At 36.1% G+C, this 18,661-nt stretch overlaps 1 protein-coding gene and 1 long non-coding RNA gene across 3 annotated transcripts; one reads left to right on the top strand and one right to left on the bottom strand.

Annotated features, from left to right (window-relative positions):
• Positions 1–5,925: 5,925 nt before the first annotated feature.
• Positions 5,926–12,705, top strand: LOC119085026 (two pore potassium channel protein sup-9-like). Of its 2 annotated transcripts, none has more exons than XM_037195214.1 (8): positions 5,926–6,098; positions 8,121–8,532; positions 8,598–8,738; positions 9,111–9,252; positions 9,323–9,513; positions 9,584–9,771; positions 9,847–10,004; positions 12,369–12,705. In XM_037195214.1, the coding sequence occupies exons 2-8, from the start codon at positions 8,406–8,408 to the stop codon at positions 12,583–12,585; spliced, it is 1,164 nt and encodes a 387-aa protein (XP_037051109.1). In that variant the 5' UTR covers positions 5,926–6,098; positions 8,121–8,405; the 3' UTR covers positions 12,586–12,705. The 2 variants fall into 2 exon arrangements, with proteins under 2 accessions (XP_037051109.1, XP_037051110.1); XM_037195215.1 differs by having other exon boundaries at positions 12,384–12,705.
• Positions 9,460–10,175, bottom strand: LOC119085027. Its single transcript, XR_005089205.1, has 3 exons — positions 10,048–10,175; positions 9,668–9,977; positions 9,460–9,603 (listed from the first exon to the last, which is right to left on the bottom strand). It is a non-coding gene; the product is annotated as an uncharacterized LOC119085027 (long non-coding RNA).
• Positions 12,706–18,661: the final 5,956 nt, after the last annotated feature.

Genomic DNA, 18,661 nt, shown 5'->3' on the forward strand with positions numbered 1-18,661 from the left:
GGGTATGTGTAAAATTTCTCGGAGAGGTGTAATATACTTCACTGACGTATATGATACATGGACACTGTTTTCTATACACGTGAGACATATTGAAAACGTAGTTACGTATTTCGGTTGTCACATTTGAATATTCATGTGTTACGTATTGTGGTGGTGTACGTGGAATGTGAATAACTTACTAGTGGGACGGAAGTTAAACCCTCACCACGTATGTTAAACGTATACAGTGGATGTTTGTCCTAAACAATGAATTTGCATCATATTGATATTTCGTAACACGAAGAAGATAAACGACAAAAAAAATATTTTTGTAAATTAAAAAAAATTCTCAGCAAAATCCTTTCAATTTTTATGAAGTACCTAGTTTCATTTCGTAATCATCTCAGAAAGTTGTTTAAGTTAAAATTAAAAAGTGATAACATTGTTTATGTGCGTTGCGTTATAACGTGCTCTGTAACTTATACTCCACACACGTTTACTGCAACATTAGAAAGATCGTTGGCTCATGATCCAGAGGTCCCCGGTTCAATTCTAGAAGCAGTTAATTTTTAATTTGAAATATTTGTTACCAATAACTTCTGAAATGTATAATAATTACTGTCAACTGTTAATATGCTTTCTACCGTAGATGAATTCAATAATCGCTAGCCGAATGAACAATACTAGAACAAATTCCTAACTCTCTATTCACAAAAATCTCTCGACTATTTTTAATCGTCTTTGCTTAGAAATTTTGTTATTTTGATTAGTGGGAGGTTTGTTGAAAGCGGTGGCTGTAATAAAGAGATTTGAATGGTAATTTTGACTCCTCATTTTTCTCCGACACTAAGTAGTCGCATTCACTTTGATGTGCTTTCGCCTACACAATTAAGCTTCGTTTTGCGTGGTTCAATTTAGTGTGCACGCGAGAATTTATCGTGACCTTATCTTAAGACCAGGTGAAGGTGTTTACTTACTTACTTACTTAACAGCCATTTTTAACCCAAGCGGGTTTTGGCTGACTCCACAACAGCATTTCGCCATCTTTGACGATCCTCGGCAACAACTTTCCAATTGCGAATACTCAGCTCACGTAGGTCCTCTTCCACGCAGTCAATCCACCTTTTCTTTGGGCGGCCTCTGGGCCTAGTTCCGTCAAATTGGCTCACAAAAACTTTCTTTGCCACTCTATCATCGTTCATGCGGATCACATGACCCGCCCATCTTAGTCGTGCAGCTTTGATGACGCTAACAATATTTTCGGCACCAAAAATTTCCATGAGCTCGCTATTTGTTCTGATTCGCCACGTATCGTCCACTTTGACTGGTCCACAGATAGAGCGTTGAATTTTTCTTTCGAAACACCTCAGCCTGTTTTCTTGATTTACTGTTAAAGTCCAGGTTTCGCAGGCATAAGTGGCAACACTCCTAACCAGAGTTTTGTATAGCCGATACTTCGTGGTAATGTTTAGTAGATTGCTTCTGAAGAGGTGTTTCAATGCATAAAAACACCTACTAGCTTGCACCGTTCGAGTTTTCAGTTCTTCATCCAGATCGTTAGCAACGTTGACAGTGGAACCAAGATATTTGAAAGATTGAACAACCTCAAAATTGTACTCATTCATGGTCATGTTTTGTCCAATTCTGGATCCCTGACTCCTATCTAGTACGAGGTATTTGGTTTTGTCTTCGTTAATCACCAATCCAACTTTCTTTGCCGCCTCGTCCATTTCCACCAGACTCTCTTTCACCTTGATAGTGCCTCTACCCAAGAGGTCCGTGTCATCCGCAAAAGCCGTCAATTGTTTGGATGTGGTAAAAATTGTTCCATTCCAGTTAATCGACAGTGCTCTAGCTACTTTTTCTAATGCCAAGTTGAAGAAAAGAGTAGATAAGCGGTCTCCCTGTTTGACTCCGGTATCGATGGAGAAGGGGTCAGATAGCATGTTCTGAATCAATATCCTGCACTTCGTGTCCGTCAATGTCGCCTTTGCAAGTCTTATTAGTTTCATTGGTATCCCGAACTCCTCCAAGATATAGAAGAAAGCATTTCTGTCTAGCGAATCATACGCCTGTTTAAAATCCACAAAGAGTTGATGAATCGTGATATTAAATTCGTATGCTTTCTCCATTATCTGTTTTATGGTGAATATTTGGTCAATGGTCGATCTTCCTTCTCGAAATCCGCCCTGGTACTCGCCAATTATTTCTTCCGCGTAAACCGCAAGACGATTGAAAAGGATCGTCGCGAAGATTTTATACGCCGAGTTCAGGAGGCAAATGCCTCGGAAATTGTGACAAATCAGCTTACTCCCCTTTTTGTGTATCGGTATCATAACTCCTGTCTTCCATTGTTCCGGCATGACCTCCTCATTCCATACCACTAGCACTATTTGATAAAGCCTCCTCCATAAAGGTTCTCCGGCTGCTTTGATCAATTCGATTGGTATGTTGTCCTCACCCGGAGCTTTAGAGTCCTTGAGGGAATTCATCGCCGTTACCATTTCCTCAAAAGAGGGTTCTTCGATATCAGGTTCCGCACGCTGATATGAACAATGTGTTTGCTGAACTAATTGGGGCCGATTCAACAGGTTCTTGAAGTACTCCGTCCACCGATTCAATATTGTTAAGTTATCGCTCAATAATTCCCCATTTTCATCCTGAATTTTCGTAGAAGTCGGTTTGAAACCGTTTCGACTCTTTTTCACCGACCTGAAGAACTCACGAACATCACCATTCCTGTTGTGCGCTTCCAAAGTTTCGATTTCTTTGATAAGGTGTTCCCGTTTCTTTCGCCTCAGTAGCCTGTACGTTCGGACATTCTCTAGCTTGTAAGCGGCGCTGTTTGCTCTAGAATTTCTACTCCGCACCCTCAGCCTTAATTCCTTTTTCTTCAAAACTGCATTCGCACATTCGTCGTCGAACCACCCCCCCCTTCTTCGAGATGATGCTCTTCCAAGGACGTCGGTAGCTGCATTGCAAATGACTTCATTGGTTTTTTGGGTCATCTCGTTAAGGTCGAACGGATGCGGTTCATCAGTCAGCTGGCTTTCTACTGCTGCTTGGAAACGGGTCTTCATATCACCTTCTTTGAGACCATCTATGTTGAACTTGGGGCGTGCATTCACTATTCTGTTATTACACCTTGGCAACTTGCATCTCAATTTTATTTTGACAAGCGCATGATCTGAATCATGCAACGTTCCCCTAAAGCTCCTGACATCATAGATGCTGTTCCTGTACTTTTCCTCGATCATCACATGGTCAATTTGGTTTTTGGTAATTCCATCATTCGAATTCCAGGTAATTTTGTGGATGTCTTTCCTCTGGAATTGAGTGCTTCTTATGGTCATACCGTATGATGTCGCAAAATTTACCGCCCTGGTGCCGTTATCGTTACATAGAGAGTGTAAACTATGTATGCCTACAATCTCTCTGTAATAATCTTCTTTTCCAATCTGCGCGTTGAAATCACCTAAAATGATCTGGACGTCAGATGACGGGATACCGTTAATTATGCTCTCCAACTGGTCATAAAAGGCTTCCTTGATATCGTCCTCCTGTTCTTCCGTTGGGGCGTGTACATTTACCATCGTAATTTTGTGTGTCTTGGTCTTGAGCCTAAGCGTGCACATATACTTGCTAATGGGCACAAAACCGATAACCGTGTGATCCACCTTCCTGTCCACAAAGAAACCTGTACCAAATTCATGTGCGCTATTGTTTGAGCCGCTAAAAAAGAACGAATGATTGGGTAGCGTGTGTATGCCGCTGTCCAACCATCTTGTTTCTTGCACTGCTGCAACGTGAATTCTGTATTTAATTAGATCGGCCGTTGTATTTTGTAGCGCTCCACGAGCATAGAGAGTTCGTAAATTCCATGTCGCTAAATGAAGATCATGATCCTTTGAACGTTGCGTGGGTCGTCTTCGTAATTCCGTTGTTATCCGAGGCTGTTGTAGTGTTTCTTGAACTAGACTTTTTTTCCGAGGAGAGGTCGTTAGCCCCTCGCTCAACCCACTCTGCCCTCCACGATTTCCCATCCAGCTCGTAGGCAAGCTTTCAGGTAGCACTCTTAAGTTTAGCAAATTTGATAACAAATCAGTACCCGGGGACTACGATTTGGGCGTAAAAAGAGCACTTGTTAGTTGAACAGTTACACACCTGGCATATGACCCGGGCTCCTCCCTTCCGTTCATATACGGTCAGATGCCACCCTATCCAACTAACCAGCCCCCAGGTGAAGGTGTTTACTATCACAAAATTTGTAAACAAATTCACCCGACCTTAAGATAGAAGATGCTGTTGGCGCCTTGACTGTGTTTTAGAATTTGAATTTTAAGTGAACGATTGGGTGAATAAATAAATCAAAAAAATAGATTTGAACGGTTTATGAACGCTGCGTTACACTTTTCCATTTTGAATTAGTGCCTAGCACTAAGGGGGTAAATTGAATTGAAAATGTATTTGATTCAATTGAGGCGGAGGCACTTCTCTATGTGATATCTATCATGAAGGGAACAACACTTTGTATATCAACTCAACAGCCTGCATACAGCAAAGGCCTTGTTTGTACGGCAAAGTGTTTCATTGTACGTGAGCACAATTGTGAATCTGCACAACATTTTTGAAATTGCAATTTCGTTTCTCATGAGAGTCAGAATTTCATCAAAAAGTTCGCAGTGCGCACGGGTGAGAATGAATTACATGTTACTGTCTCTTCAATTATTCTCGGTGTTCATATATATGCAGCACACCACCAATACAATGAAAAATAGTTTGACTAGGAAACGAATCATGTACAAACTCTACTTATTATAAAGCCTCAGAGAGCATCAGGCTTTAGACTTTTAATTCCTAGAGTTGGCATTCTTTGGTCTGTTGGATTTCCGTTTTCGGTTTAAAAATATTATTTTGACGTTGTCTGAATTCTTACGGTTCTGAATACATATCCTTTTTGTTACTTCTCCTTCAACAGGAAACAGGCGACATGAATGGCGAAGGTTCACATGATCAATAACCGAATTATAGCCAACTCATAAATTAATGTAAATCTATTTGTCGCATCACATTGCCTAACGTAACTTATATTACGAATGTTCCATTCAAAATTTGGGTCTGAATAAGTAGGTAATTACTTACTTCAAGGAATCGTTTAGGATATTCCTACATAACACACATTTCCCGTTAGACAGTAACATTATTAGATCACTACCGATCTAATTTGTACTCACCCCTTTCTATGCAGTGCTTTTTCAGCTTTCATGATGCTCATGAAATTTTAAGAATACCGCAGAACGTACTTACTTCTTGTATAGAGCTTTTTTCATGATTTTATGGACTGTACAGTACTATGAAGTTTTTTCTAGAGTTTCTCCTAATCGGAATTGGCTCTTTATCATCTGTTGAGCTCTGTTTTATGTGTGGCCTGGCCTATGTATCATATTTTGTGCTAAACCAATTGAGATTCTTCTTCAATTTATAGAGATTGTCTAGTTCAAGAGAAGTAATAGATTGGACAACTTAACTGATTAATATCCTTGCCGTCTGTGAAAAAGCTTGTTTATTACAGAAAACAATGACCAGAGTGTCTTCCAAAATACATCAAAAGAAGTAATAGATTTAGTGATTACATTGAGATGCGTTAGCCGTTTCCGAATGGCTTTATTGTAGATTTTCAACGAATTATTAAATGATTAAAGTATTTAACGATGAGCTTTGACAAAGAAAAAAGCTTCCGAAAAACACCCATCCAAACCATCGCCTCTTACTTGCCACCAAGTATTATGTACAGCAAAATTAATTCAACATGTGAAAAAAAAGGTTTGATTACGTTATTCACCACCACATACTAATCGTACACACGTACACATGCACAACATCCTCAAATAAAAATACAGAACGGCGCATCGCATCCTTATCGATCGCCTGGCATTTATATTTGTTCGACTAAAAAAATCCTCATCAGTGTGGCCGCGTGTGCATTGATTGTGATTGTGTCGTGTAAATTTCTCTTATCATTACTAAAATTTGAATTTGTCTTTTATGATTTCAATTGTACATCGCGTAATCCGTTAATTGCACATCAGGGGCAGCAATACGACCACCGAAAAAGCCAAGTAATAATATTGGAAAGTTTAAATTTACTCCGGATATTGAGAATTTTTCTGCCTTTCAAATGTCACTCGGTGGATTTTCCTTTTAAAACGTTTCCGTGTTATTGGAAGGGATTATCGGTGAATTAAATTTTGGTAACAGATATGACGTTCGTCTGAAACGAACCGATTTTTTTTTGGTTTTCCGAAATTAGTTTTTATGTCAAAAAAAAATCCTTTTCTTTTCGGCATCCAAGTAAATCGTGTCGGACTATCAAATTTTATCCCTTAAGTCCTTGTCGTGCACAAAAAAAATTTCCTCCAAGTTATCTTACGAGAATTTCATTAAATAATTTATTATTTGCAAAAAGAAAACGCGATAATACATTTTTCCTTTGTGTACGTTCAATTCGATGTGAATATGTATGTTTTATGTGTTTATCTGGCCCTTCTGGTGTGTATTTATAGGGTGGGTTACATTTCGTTTACGCAAGAAAAACATTTTTGTATATTTCGAGGGGAAACGAATTGATACATTTTGTTCGATATTGCGAATAAAAAAAGAAGAGAAAAACTCTTCCAAATCAACTGTACAACATGCGTTAAGAAATGTTACAGTTTAATGATAGTTTTCACTGTGTACTCCTCAAGTTATGTGTACGGCATAGTTCGTCTGTGTTAGTTTATGCAAAAAAAAGCTGCAAATTTGATGGAATCTACCATCCACTTCTTTTAGGATTTTTTTTTAAATGTCGGAATCGGTAATGCTATTTAATTTGTCGTGTCAGAAATGTCGACATTATATGCTAAGTTAAGGAGAATGTGTGTACGTTAATTATACACCAATCCCTGTTGTCAATTACGAAAATGCTCTTGTCGTAAAATGCATAGGTGGTGGTGTGTTAACTATCTACTTCCTTAAATTGAGTTAGGAATGTTTCTGAATATAAACGATTTTTCAGCGTTCTTGTCGAGTATATTTGATTCGAATATTCCGTGTAGCAACAAAATTTCAAATTGTTCGAATGATTTTTTTTTTCATTTCCAATTGAATGAGCAAAATATTACGATCGTCATAAGTGTGTGCTTGTGTTTTAAAATAAAAGTTGCCGTCTCTAACATCGGCGTTACCCTAAAATTTCTGGTGTTTCTGGGAACACTAAGTACCCACTTAATCTGTTCATCTTTAGATATTCTGATCGTTAGATTCTTTCACTCACAGCAGCGATGACGAGAAAAATGATCTCGTTGTACTTATTTAGCTCAGTGTTCATTGTAGAACCGAGTAAAGCTTTCCCAATGGAAAATAAACAGCTATTGATGTAATAAACAGTTGATTCGAGTCGAAGCCGAGGTCAAGGAACTCATGAAAACGAGACATTTCATCCTTATATGGCTAGTTATGTAATGGATTTTACTTTACTAAAGAGGTCATGGTGCCATTCACTCACTCTCTTTACCTCGCTCGTAAAGTAAAATAGCACACTGCACCGGGAAATAATTAACAAATTACTTCCCTGGTACAGTAATCTACTATTACATGCTTTTGAGCATTAAGTCAATTTACTTTTCATCAATAGGGTTGTAAAGGCTCACTTTCGGCCCTAGAGAAAACAAAAGTGTAAGTTTTAAAAAGACTGAAATTCGAACAACAAATTCGTTCATTACTACGTATTGACGATTGAGAAAGGTCTCCTTAAACCGAAAAATCATTTCACAGCATTTTTCATATGTCGGTCGATCCATGCGAAGCTCAGTAATATGAATTTCAATTTTAATTTAATTTTCTAAGATTGTGTGGAGTCCGAGGCTTAATGTGACAACGAATAAATATCATTAAGTATTAAAGAATTACCTTTTATGACCGGCCATCGTTGATGCAGAAGTGTCTTAATTGAACGAATATACTTGAAACAAATGTTTGGAAGTACATTTTCAATTGTAGGGGCCTCATATTTCGGAATTAGTGTCTAAAGTTTACGAAAATTATCCAAAATTTTCCAAACGAACCGACAAGTCTTTACAACCGAGATTTCCTATTTTCAGTAAACAATTTCTTCCCATCCTCTTCCACGGCAACGTTAAATTGAATCAACGATCCATATCTGGTGCTTCCGATTACATAGTTGCAACAGCATAATTGATAAATCGACATCGACGACAACAAATATCTCGTGCCGATATCGAACTTTGGCAAAACTGATTTCGTCATTACGCTCCTCACACAATGCTGGTGATGATCGAAAACTCATCGATTGAACAAAGCTAGCAAGACGGTGTGGGGGCATTGAGATTGGCCCCCAGCCCGAGCATGTCGCTCGCAAATGAAGAATGAAGAAACAAAATGTTCGCACGATCTCCTTAATCGTGTGCACATTTACATATTTACTTGTTGGAGCGGCTGTATTTGATGCACTAGAAAGTGATACAGAGAAAAAACGCTTTGAAGCGTTAAACGGTAAGCTGTTTCGACTGATGCAACTGTAGCTGGACATATTTTCATTCGTTTCATCCGTATTGCAGATATAGAAGCTATGATAATTAAAAGGTACAATGTATCTTCTGAAGACTATAAAGTTATGGAAACCGTAGTACTGAAATCCGAACCACACAAGGCTGGTCAGCAATGGAAATTTACGGGCGCCTTTTACTACGCTGTGAATGGTATGTGAACAGAATTTATGCTCAAACAAATGAAGTAAAAGATTTTGTCTTCATCAATCTGATGACAACAATTTGATCAAACGAAGTAACAGATTCGGTAAACTTTTCTGATAGTCCTTGAAGCTATCGACTGCTTATTTTTGTGCAGTCTTCTAAAGAGACTACAAAGTTAATAAAAATTAAATGAAGTGAAAAACCGCTAGACCGTTGTTGTAACTTAACGATACGATTTAGTAATGTCCTGATATTATACGACCATGTAGTAAGGCAAATAAAATCATCGCAAGCTAAATCGTACCGATACGCTACGTTAGCCAACTTACTGGAAGTTAGAAAATGTATTCCACTAATGACTTCGCCCTTTTATTACAGTGTTGACAACCATAGGTTATGGTCATTCAACTCCGAGTACAGTGGGTGGAAAATTGTTCACAATGTGCTATGCCATAGTTGGTATACCATTAGGTCTGGTTATGTTTCAAAGTATTGGAGAAAGAGTTAATAGACTGAGCAGGTAATTTTACAAAACGTCCTAATATGCAACGATACCGGCAAAACTTACTGACCTTCCTGCAACCATTTAGTTTCGTCATCAAAACAGTGAAATCATCGCTTCATTGTCGACAAACTGCAGCTTCCGAATTAGACTTAATTTGCGTTGTAACAACGTTGAGCTCTCTTACTATAGCGGGTGGTGCTGCCGCATTTTCGAAATTTGAAGGTTGGAGTTACTTTGATTCAGTTTACTATTGTTTCATCACTCTCACGACCATCGGTACGTTGATTGAAGCATTTTTGTCGTTACGGCTCAATTTCTGTAACGATTGTTTGATCAATTCTTTTAGGATTCGGAGATATGGTAGCACTGCAAAAGGATAATGCACTCAACAGAAAGCCCGAATACGTTATGTTTGCTTTGATTTTTATACTTTTCGGACTGGCGATTGTAGCCGCTTCATTGAACTTATTAGTACTAAGATTTGTGACGATGAATACGGAAGATGAACGACGTGATGAGGCCCAAGCTATGCAGGTAAGAAATCACAGTTTGTTTGTAGTACCGAATTGGATCTGTGAGGTGATCGGAAACAATTAATTTCAATCACAGGCTCTACAAGTAGCTGTTCGATTAGAAGGAGATGTTATAACGGCGAACGGTTCAATATTAAGCGGGCATATTGGACATGATTCGGCGTCTTTGAATGGCGATAATACATCAATATGTTCGTGTCATTGTGCCTGTTTTAGGGCAAGTCGACATAAAACGTAAATATGATTTTTTTATATGACTTACGCATTAGCCTTATACCTTGGCTCCTCAAACTCATTTCCGCTATATGCTGATTGCATTCAATTGGAAACCGGCGGCCGAATGGCAGCTCTTCCAAGTGAATTGTCCTTGCCTTTTCTCACCAATTATTGGAAAAACTGAATGCCAATCAAATTTGTGTCTGAGTTTGTTTCAGCTGTTTTACCAGCTTATACGTCTGTGCACGGGTTTCATAGTCACACGTACGCGAGTGATAGAGATAGAACCGTATAAAAAGGCTGAAACAAACATAAAACTCTAATTTGATGAACATATTCAAATCAATTCTCATAAGGTGACAATATAGTCACTATAGTCACCACATGAGATTCTGAATTGATATGCAGTGGGTGACTCCTTCAAGTTAACAGCTTAACTAATCTCTAAGTGCTTAATGTGTGCTTGACCAAATTGACTGCTTGATTCAGATTGCCGCATCTACAATATCCACAGTAAAAATTGAGTGACTGTCGTCGCTTGTAATCAAGAACTATTTTTACGAAAGAGTTTTGCCATCATTTTTTTGCCCGATTTTCTTACATTTTCCCAGATTTTTCTAATAAAACGTTTTTGGGAAAATTTAGGAAATTGAAGCAAAATATGGGAAATTCTTTTTTCCTACTTCCACTGTAAAGGGTTAATGGAGAGAACATTGAAAAATATCATGTCCGGAGCGATAGCGGAGGACTTGACGCAGTCTAACTTCCAAAAAAAGAACGAAGAAATTTTTTTGAGACGCGGCAACTATATATAGGCGAGAATTTAAGTTTCTTTCCTTTGGCCTGTATCACCACAAATCCTATTCTTTCTTATTCGCGCTTCAAATACGAGCAAAACGAGCTATCACTCGACTATGTAACTTTAAAATTGCCGGAGATACATCGTTTTGAAGTTGGTCATTTTGATAGAAAATGCACCAAATTAACGTTTTCCAAACAATCAAAATCTTTCAACTTACTCTGTATGTTTCTATCTATCTGTCTATCTGTCTATCTATCGACGGTCGATCTCGGAAACTAGTCAGCCAATCTCCATGAAATTTTGCAGGAACCTCAGGGTGGGCATAAAAATGAAAATGTGATACGCCATTACCCCAGGAAAAACCAGAATTTTGTTTTATTGGCCTCGAAGTGGTTTCTGAGTGTGGTTTTCGAGGGTCGGGAACGCGTTTTCGGCTGTAGCTTAGCTGTATTGATACCTACAGAGGCGTGCGACCCATCAAAATCGGTGCAGATTCGTTTGAGCTAGAGTGATTAGAGTGACCAAATTTTGAGCTACTCGAGCGTAGGATGAAAGGACTAATATTTTTGCGATTATGAGAGATAGAGAATTACTTTCTTCGGCAAAGTCTCAGAGTTTTACGAGTAGAACAGAGGGGCATATGTGAAAAATGTCGAAAGTTGGAAATGGGTGGGTCAATTAGGGTTTTAGAGATATTTCTTGAATGGTGGCAGATAGAGAATTACTTTCGTCAAATTTTCGATTTCCGTCAAATTTTCTGAATTTCGTCAGATTTTGGAATTTCGTCAAATTTTCGATTTTCGTCAAATTTCGTCAAATTTTCGAATTTCGTCAAATTTTGTCAAATTTTCTATTTTCGTCAAATTTCGTCAAATTTTCGAATTTCGTCAAATTTTCAAATTTCGTCAAATTTTCAAATTTCGTCAAATTTTCAAATTTCGTCAAATTTTCAAATTTCGTCAAATTTTCGAATTTCGTCAAAATTTCAAATTTCGTCAAATTTTCAAATTTCGTCAAATTTTCGAATTTCGTCAAATTTTGTCAAATTTTCGATTTTCGTAAAATTTTTGAATTAAAACTGTAAACTGTTATAAAAAGCATTGTTGACTACACTTCTAAAACGACTGATATCCCAACAAAAATCTCTTCGAGAAAAGTGTGACGCAGTCTTTGAAATACAATTTCTAAAATGAATGATATCGCTAGAGTTGACGCTTTCAGCTTCGTTACGCAAAAATTAAATTTTACACCCAATTAGTTCAAACAAGCTGGCTTAGGTTTTCTCATCATCTGCCAAATAATTTTTACCAAAAAAAAAAATTTGACTGGAAACAACCAAAATTTTACCAAAAAAATCTGCGTCGCATGTGGCAGATAAATTTTCTTGCTGGTCTGTTCCTGAACATCTGCCACTTTGCGACGCAGATTTTTTTGGCAAAATTTTGGTTGTTTCCAGTCAAATTTCAGACTCATCGACTTTCCTTCAACCTCCACATCCCTGCCTCATTTTAACTTTTCAAATTATAAAATTGCGCATTGTATTTCTTAGTGATAATCGATAAAAAAAAACAAAACATTAGTGGTTTTCTATTTAGCAAGCACAGGTTCAAAGTGAGACGATCACCGAGTCACATCCGACATTTGCTACCATCGGCCGTGTTACCGATGAAAGAATTTCACCTAAACGATCGGTACGGTGTGATGGAATCGCGAACCCAAACCACATTATTGCAACACAACCTTGGACCACCCGACCTGCCGCCACTGTATCAGCCACAGCATAGAGCTTCGGTGTAATGGACAATTTAGCATTTTGTAAAATTTAAAATTAGTGGAGTAAAACGAGATTAAAATGAAACGAAAGGATAAGACGTACGCTATAGGAGGAGGACAAGGAGAGAAAACATTTTGCCGAAATAGAAAGTTTTACAATTTAATAGAAGAAAATGAAAAACACAAAATTCGAATGGTGAATGAAACGAAAATCTTATTGGTACTAGTTGATATGCTAGTGTTAGGTTAGTGTTCTTCACTTTGTGTATATATATGCAACTGAAGAAGGAAGAGAAAATATTTGAAAAGGAAAAAATTTAATTTAATTTTAAGGGATCATAGGTTAGAAAAACGATATTGAAAATTATTAAACTAAAAATCACCAAGAAAATAACTTTACCAAAACTTAATAAATTTATATTTCAAAGCAAAAAAACAAAACAAAACAAAAAATTCCAATTGCCAAAAGTAGTCTAAAACAAAGATCAAACCAAATCTAATCACAAACAAATGATGTTTCGAAAAATTAAATTTTTAAGAAAAAATGTTCTTCCAACGGTCACAAAATGTAAAAAATATGGAAACTTCCATGCTGAACTTCTGCCAATACCAAGTTTCACAGTCGGCAAGCATTCAGGGTAATAAATACTTTGGTCATACTTTGGGAATCTGAATCTGTTTTTGCTGATGGTTTCAATACCATCACAATGTTCCTTTCAAATTTAATGACTCAAAGGTAGACTCACCCTGTCTTGACGTATTTTGTTGCAATAAATCTTGTGGAGTGTTAAAATTAAAACTATCTTTGAACCGTTTTCTAACGGATTTGGAAGCTCGCCTAAACATCATTCTTAATGAGCTGAAGAGTGAAGATATTGATGGTTTCACACCGTGGAGCAAGTTGAACGCATGTGTGAATGAAATAGTTATTTACGAAACGAGAATCGTATCGGCTTCGCCTCGGGTTGACAATCGACATCTAGTGCGATAAAATACCAGAATATGATTCGTGATTCTTCGCGAGCATAAACAAAACACAAAAATCAAAATTTTCATTGAAAATCAATCTAAAATCGGTCACAGTGATATGGATGAATACACAACTGGGTGATGCATTTTGGGTGCGATAACAGTTGTTTTCCTAACGCATGCTGAAAGGCTTTTATCTCCTGTAATGTCATAATATTCACAATTTGAGTGTCACTTTTAGAATCAAAATGGGCCAGATTTAAACACGTCATTCACAGGACGTTACGTTTATTAACTGAAAATTTCGACAATTGGTCATTTGCGCACCGCTATCTTCGATATTTTCTCATTTATTCACGGCGAACTTCGATAATTTCACATATTGACAAATTCTTGACAGTGTACTAGATGTGTGTTTTATTTGTGGGGAATATGAATGAGTGACAGTGTCATGGCGTGTTGATGTTTCAGTTTGATTTTTTAAAATTGGTTTTTATGGTGATTATGACATTACAGGAGATAAAACCTTGTTCCTAACACGGTAGTAAATGGGATTGTTTTGCGCACACGATGTGTTGCCGAACTCGCTTCGCTCGTATCGGCAATCTCACATCTAGTGCGCAAAACAATCCCATTTACTACCTTATTATGAAAATAGCTATTTTTTTAGCGAATGAGAGGATTTCAGGACGAGGTCGCGATATTTCACACTAATTTTTGGATGAAATAAAATTGGTTCAAACGACATTGCACACAGGCATTGTACATATCGAATTCGCTCACATTGCATTTATGCGCTCAGAATACGAGAAAATGAACAAGTAACATTTTCAGCACGGTTAGGATCCAGTTGTTATTTATTCCACTAGCGATATCCACGTTAGTAAACATAAGTAGATGTCTTAACATTACATTGGTAATGCATGTGGAAGAGAATTGGATTGCAAATTGTGACTTCTCAATTGTCTCCACCTGTACCAGAATTACTTCTGGGAACAATATAAAGCACAGACTGCAAACATATCGCCAGTCTGCTACTTCTTTTGTTAATTCATGCAAGGGCTGATACGTCATTAGTTTCAACAGGCGTTTTGTTATGCAAGGTCTGAAATGCTCATCAAGTTTCGTCATCATTATTGTCTTAGCCACTTTTCGAATGGTCGAATCTAGTTGCGTGATTGTGGAAGATCATTTATTAATTCTTTAATTTGCCAAACATTTTTATTCTAAAGCCAAATAATAAATTTTACTGTAAATAATTACGAAAACCTAAATTCACAACGTGAGATGAATTTATTTTATGATTAAAAAAGAAAACTAAACTAAACAAAACGATCTCGATATTCACGATCGCAATGCCGGTGGTATTAAGAGATGGTCAATATTTACACCATTCCATACACTGACTGGTGCGAAAGGTACATATTATTGGTGAGTATTGAAATTGTTTTAACTATAAACTGTAGACAATGAACATCCTCTCTACTGTCGTGGGATGACTTCCATCGAATTTTAACTTTATTCTCTATTTTCCTATCTCTCTATCTATCTATCACTATCTGCACATTTAAATAAAATTTTAATCTGGTTATCTCTGAGAAGTGACTGATTTCTTAAAATACCTAAAAGAGTCGATTGACGCGAACATCAGGATATTAATTCAGAAATAAACAACACTTCCTATGAGTCGTCTACTGTGCGCGAATTGTTTTCGATGGTATACATCTATAAATTGCTATTGGTTGTTGTTGTTTTAGTTTGTGTTTTAACAAAACTTTTTTCATCTGACCGATAAAATTGTGAAAACACATTTCACAGCAGCTGATTTACTACCATCGTAAAGGGACATTTATTTTTAAAAGCCTAATTGAATGTACAAATCTTTTCGTAGACACTGCCTCACGGATATATTAAAATACTTTTGAATACAAATACCAAACAAAAACGAATAACGCTTTATCGGGATGGAAGAAAATCAATTTTTACGAAATAAAATTTATTAGTATCATTAAAACACAACAAATCGAGAAAAATAGATTTTTAATTATTAAGAGACCATTGATGATATGATTATCCGTATAAAAAATAAAATGCCAAATTTTCCCAAATAAATAAAATATATTTGCCAAACAAACAAACACACAAAAAAGATGAATCTACAGCCAATTTAATCAATATAAAAATATTTGTAGTATATACTCATATAGACAACCATCACTATCATTATATAGTTAAACAAAAAAGAAAAGAAATCATTTCATAAAATTATACCTCGAGAGTGTTTACGTATACCAAAAAACTTAAAAGACAATTTTTTCTGGATATTTGATTAATGAGAAATAAGTTTAAAAAGGAAGAAGAAGAAAAATATTTAGAAAATATTGATAAATTAAGCTTTGTGCATTTTTTAAAAAACAATTTCTTAAGGACATTCTAAAAAGTATAAAAGCAATTAACGAACGGTTCCACTTTTTCATTTAGAGAAATCCGACTTTGTTTATCTCACAAGAAAAAATGTTCAAATTTTTTTTATGAAATTTAAGCTTATCCTTTCAGCAACGGCTAATCATTTGTTATTTTGACAGTAATGACCATAATGACCTAATTTGGTCTTACATCGTAAAATGAAAGCGTCAGATTTTTTGAAAACAAATGAAGTAAAAGAATTTGTGTCTGGTTCGACACTTTAAGCAGTGGAAGTATAACAGAAAACAGTGTGATACGCTTGCCGTTTCTAAAAGGCTATGTCATGTGCTTACAGAATTCAGGAAAAACGCATTTCAATTTCCTATTTTTTAGAGTGTAAATTCGTGGTTTGTGTCAATACCTAAATTGCCGTGGAAGTCCATTGTGCCGTGAGATTATTTAAATTTAGAAAATCATTTTCCTGAAAGACAAAAATTAGCCATGGCCGATAATTCATTGGATCAACGCACTTCAAGCATGATTAACACTCTAAATAGAGTACTGAAACGGGACAGTGTGTCAAACACATTTTGACACTGTAAAAAATGTGATACAAACTTTCATTCAAAATAGTACTCTTTGGCAGCTGTCATTAGAAGCACTTTTGATTGATTGATAAAATATCGATTATTTTCTTAGATACGATTATCGATATTTTCAAAAAAATCGACATCAATCGAATGTTTTATCGATAATCGACAAATATCGACTGATAATTCGATCATTAGTCGATATTTATCGATTAAACATTCGGTTAACATTGTATCGATTATTTGGACGGTTTATCATCGATTGATGATATTTCTCAGTGAACCCTAAATAAGACTTTACTGAAAATCAAATTCGAGTTTTCCGGATAAACATCGTTTTCCGACACTTAACCACAATCAAGAAAAGTTTGTCGGAGAAAATATTTGAGCGCGAGACAATTTTCATTTCTATGTGATTCGCTAAATGTGAAAAGGCGATTACAAAATCGTCATACAATATGCAATCGGCTCGTATGAGTCTGAGTGTAGTGGAAAATTCAATGAGAGTTATAAAGGTAGGAACGAATAATGAAAAACTTTAAATGATCTCTGCTCTGGTTGAATCAGAACATAACTTCTATGTTTCTGAACAGGACGAGTAGAAAATAGGAAAGGAATGCATTTAACATCCTGTGCACTTCAGATCACTATGCACTTCAAAATTACGGTTTATTTAATTTGTCATTTTTTGTTGTTGTTGTTGCAAAAAGAAACTCATTTCATTCGCATTTGTCTTGATTACAAATCGTATTACTTTCCCAGCCAGCCTTTTCTACAATGCTTCTCTTTAAAATGTCATATTAGATGACTCTAAAAATTAAAAACTAAAAATGAATTTTTGACGCCATCTCTTAAAGGTTTTTTTTATTAAAGAGAATTGATGAAAAATTAAATGAAAAATTGAAAGATGAAAATTTTGTAAATATCTAATAACTAGTTTTAGAATACCAGAAAATTTGAATGAAAAATAAAAATAAAATTCCTTAAGTCTTTATATTATCATGATGAATTTGTATTAATTAGAGAGTATTTATTGATTAATTACAGACACTAATTGGTATTAATCCATTGGCGTTTCATTTACTCATTACTTATCTTATCTTCAACTGAATTGTGAAGGTCGGAAACAAGAAAATTGGTTTAGGTTCAAAAAGTTCAAAAGAGATTTTTGGTGTGTTTATTGACTTCGGCTTCGCCACAGATCACCAAAATTCACAATGAAACCATTGTTTTCAACTTTTTTTCGCTTCTCATATTACAAAACTTGGGATAAAAATAAAAAGTCACATTGTTGATGCGAAGCACACCCGAAAACTTCACACAAAAAAGTGGACTTTTCAAATTTTTAATCCCTTGTCAAATATCATGTAAATAACTTCTGATTGTGTGGTCGGTTTTACTTCGAAAAGTTTTAAGTTGTGCCTACCCTGGCTTGACGACTACCCCGAATATATAGCAAAAAGCATGTTCGAAACTGCAAAACTGCTTGCCGTCTATTACGGGATAATAGTAGATTACTGTACCAGTGAAGGAATTTGATATCTCGTATTCAGATGAGTAAAAGTATCCGAGGGCGTCAGCCCGAGGTACGTTTACTCATCGTGATACGAGATATCAAATTCATTCACGTGTACAGTATGACGTTTTACTTTACGAGCGAGGGAAAGACATTTCACTAGTGAGGAAATGGCCACATTCCCTCACTAGTAAAGTAAAATCTTTTACTCTTCTTGAGAAACACTGTTTGCAAACAATTGAAAAATCTTTACTACACTTGTATCTCTGGCATGCATCATTCTGAATGGAAATAATGTTGAGTGCATTTAAAATTAAACCAATTAAATTTTCGACAAAAAAGAAAGTTTAGGATTATAGGTCTGTACCGTTTCACATACAAATAAAAAAAAGCTCTGACAAGCAAGTGGTGTACCTTAAACCGAATGAAGTAACAGATTTTGTATAAAGACTAGTTGATCGGCTCGACAAAAGGCAAGAAGTTGAATCAATAATTTGGTCTTCGTTTCCACATTACAAAAAAGCTTGTATCGAAAATAGCTACTTCATAGTTACATGACAAAATAGAGATCATTTAGAACACAAAGAGTACTTTCGGTTTTCAAATATATTCCTTTCGT

This window comes from Bradysia coprophila, unplaced genomic scaffold (genome assembly GCF_014529535.1).
Source record: "Bradysia coprophila strain Holo2 unplaced genomic scaffold, BU_Bcop_v1 contig_94, whole genome shotgun sequence".
NCBI classification, from domain to species: domain Eukaryota; kingdom Metazoa; phylum Arthropoda; class Insecta; order Diptera; family Sciaridae; genus Bradysia; species Bradysia coprophila.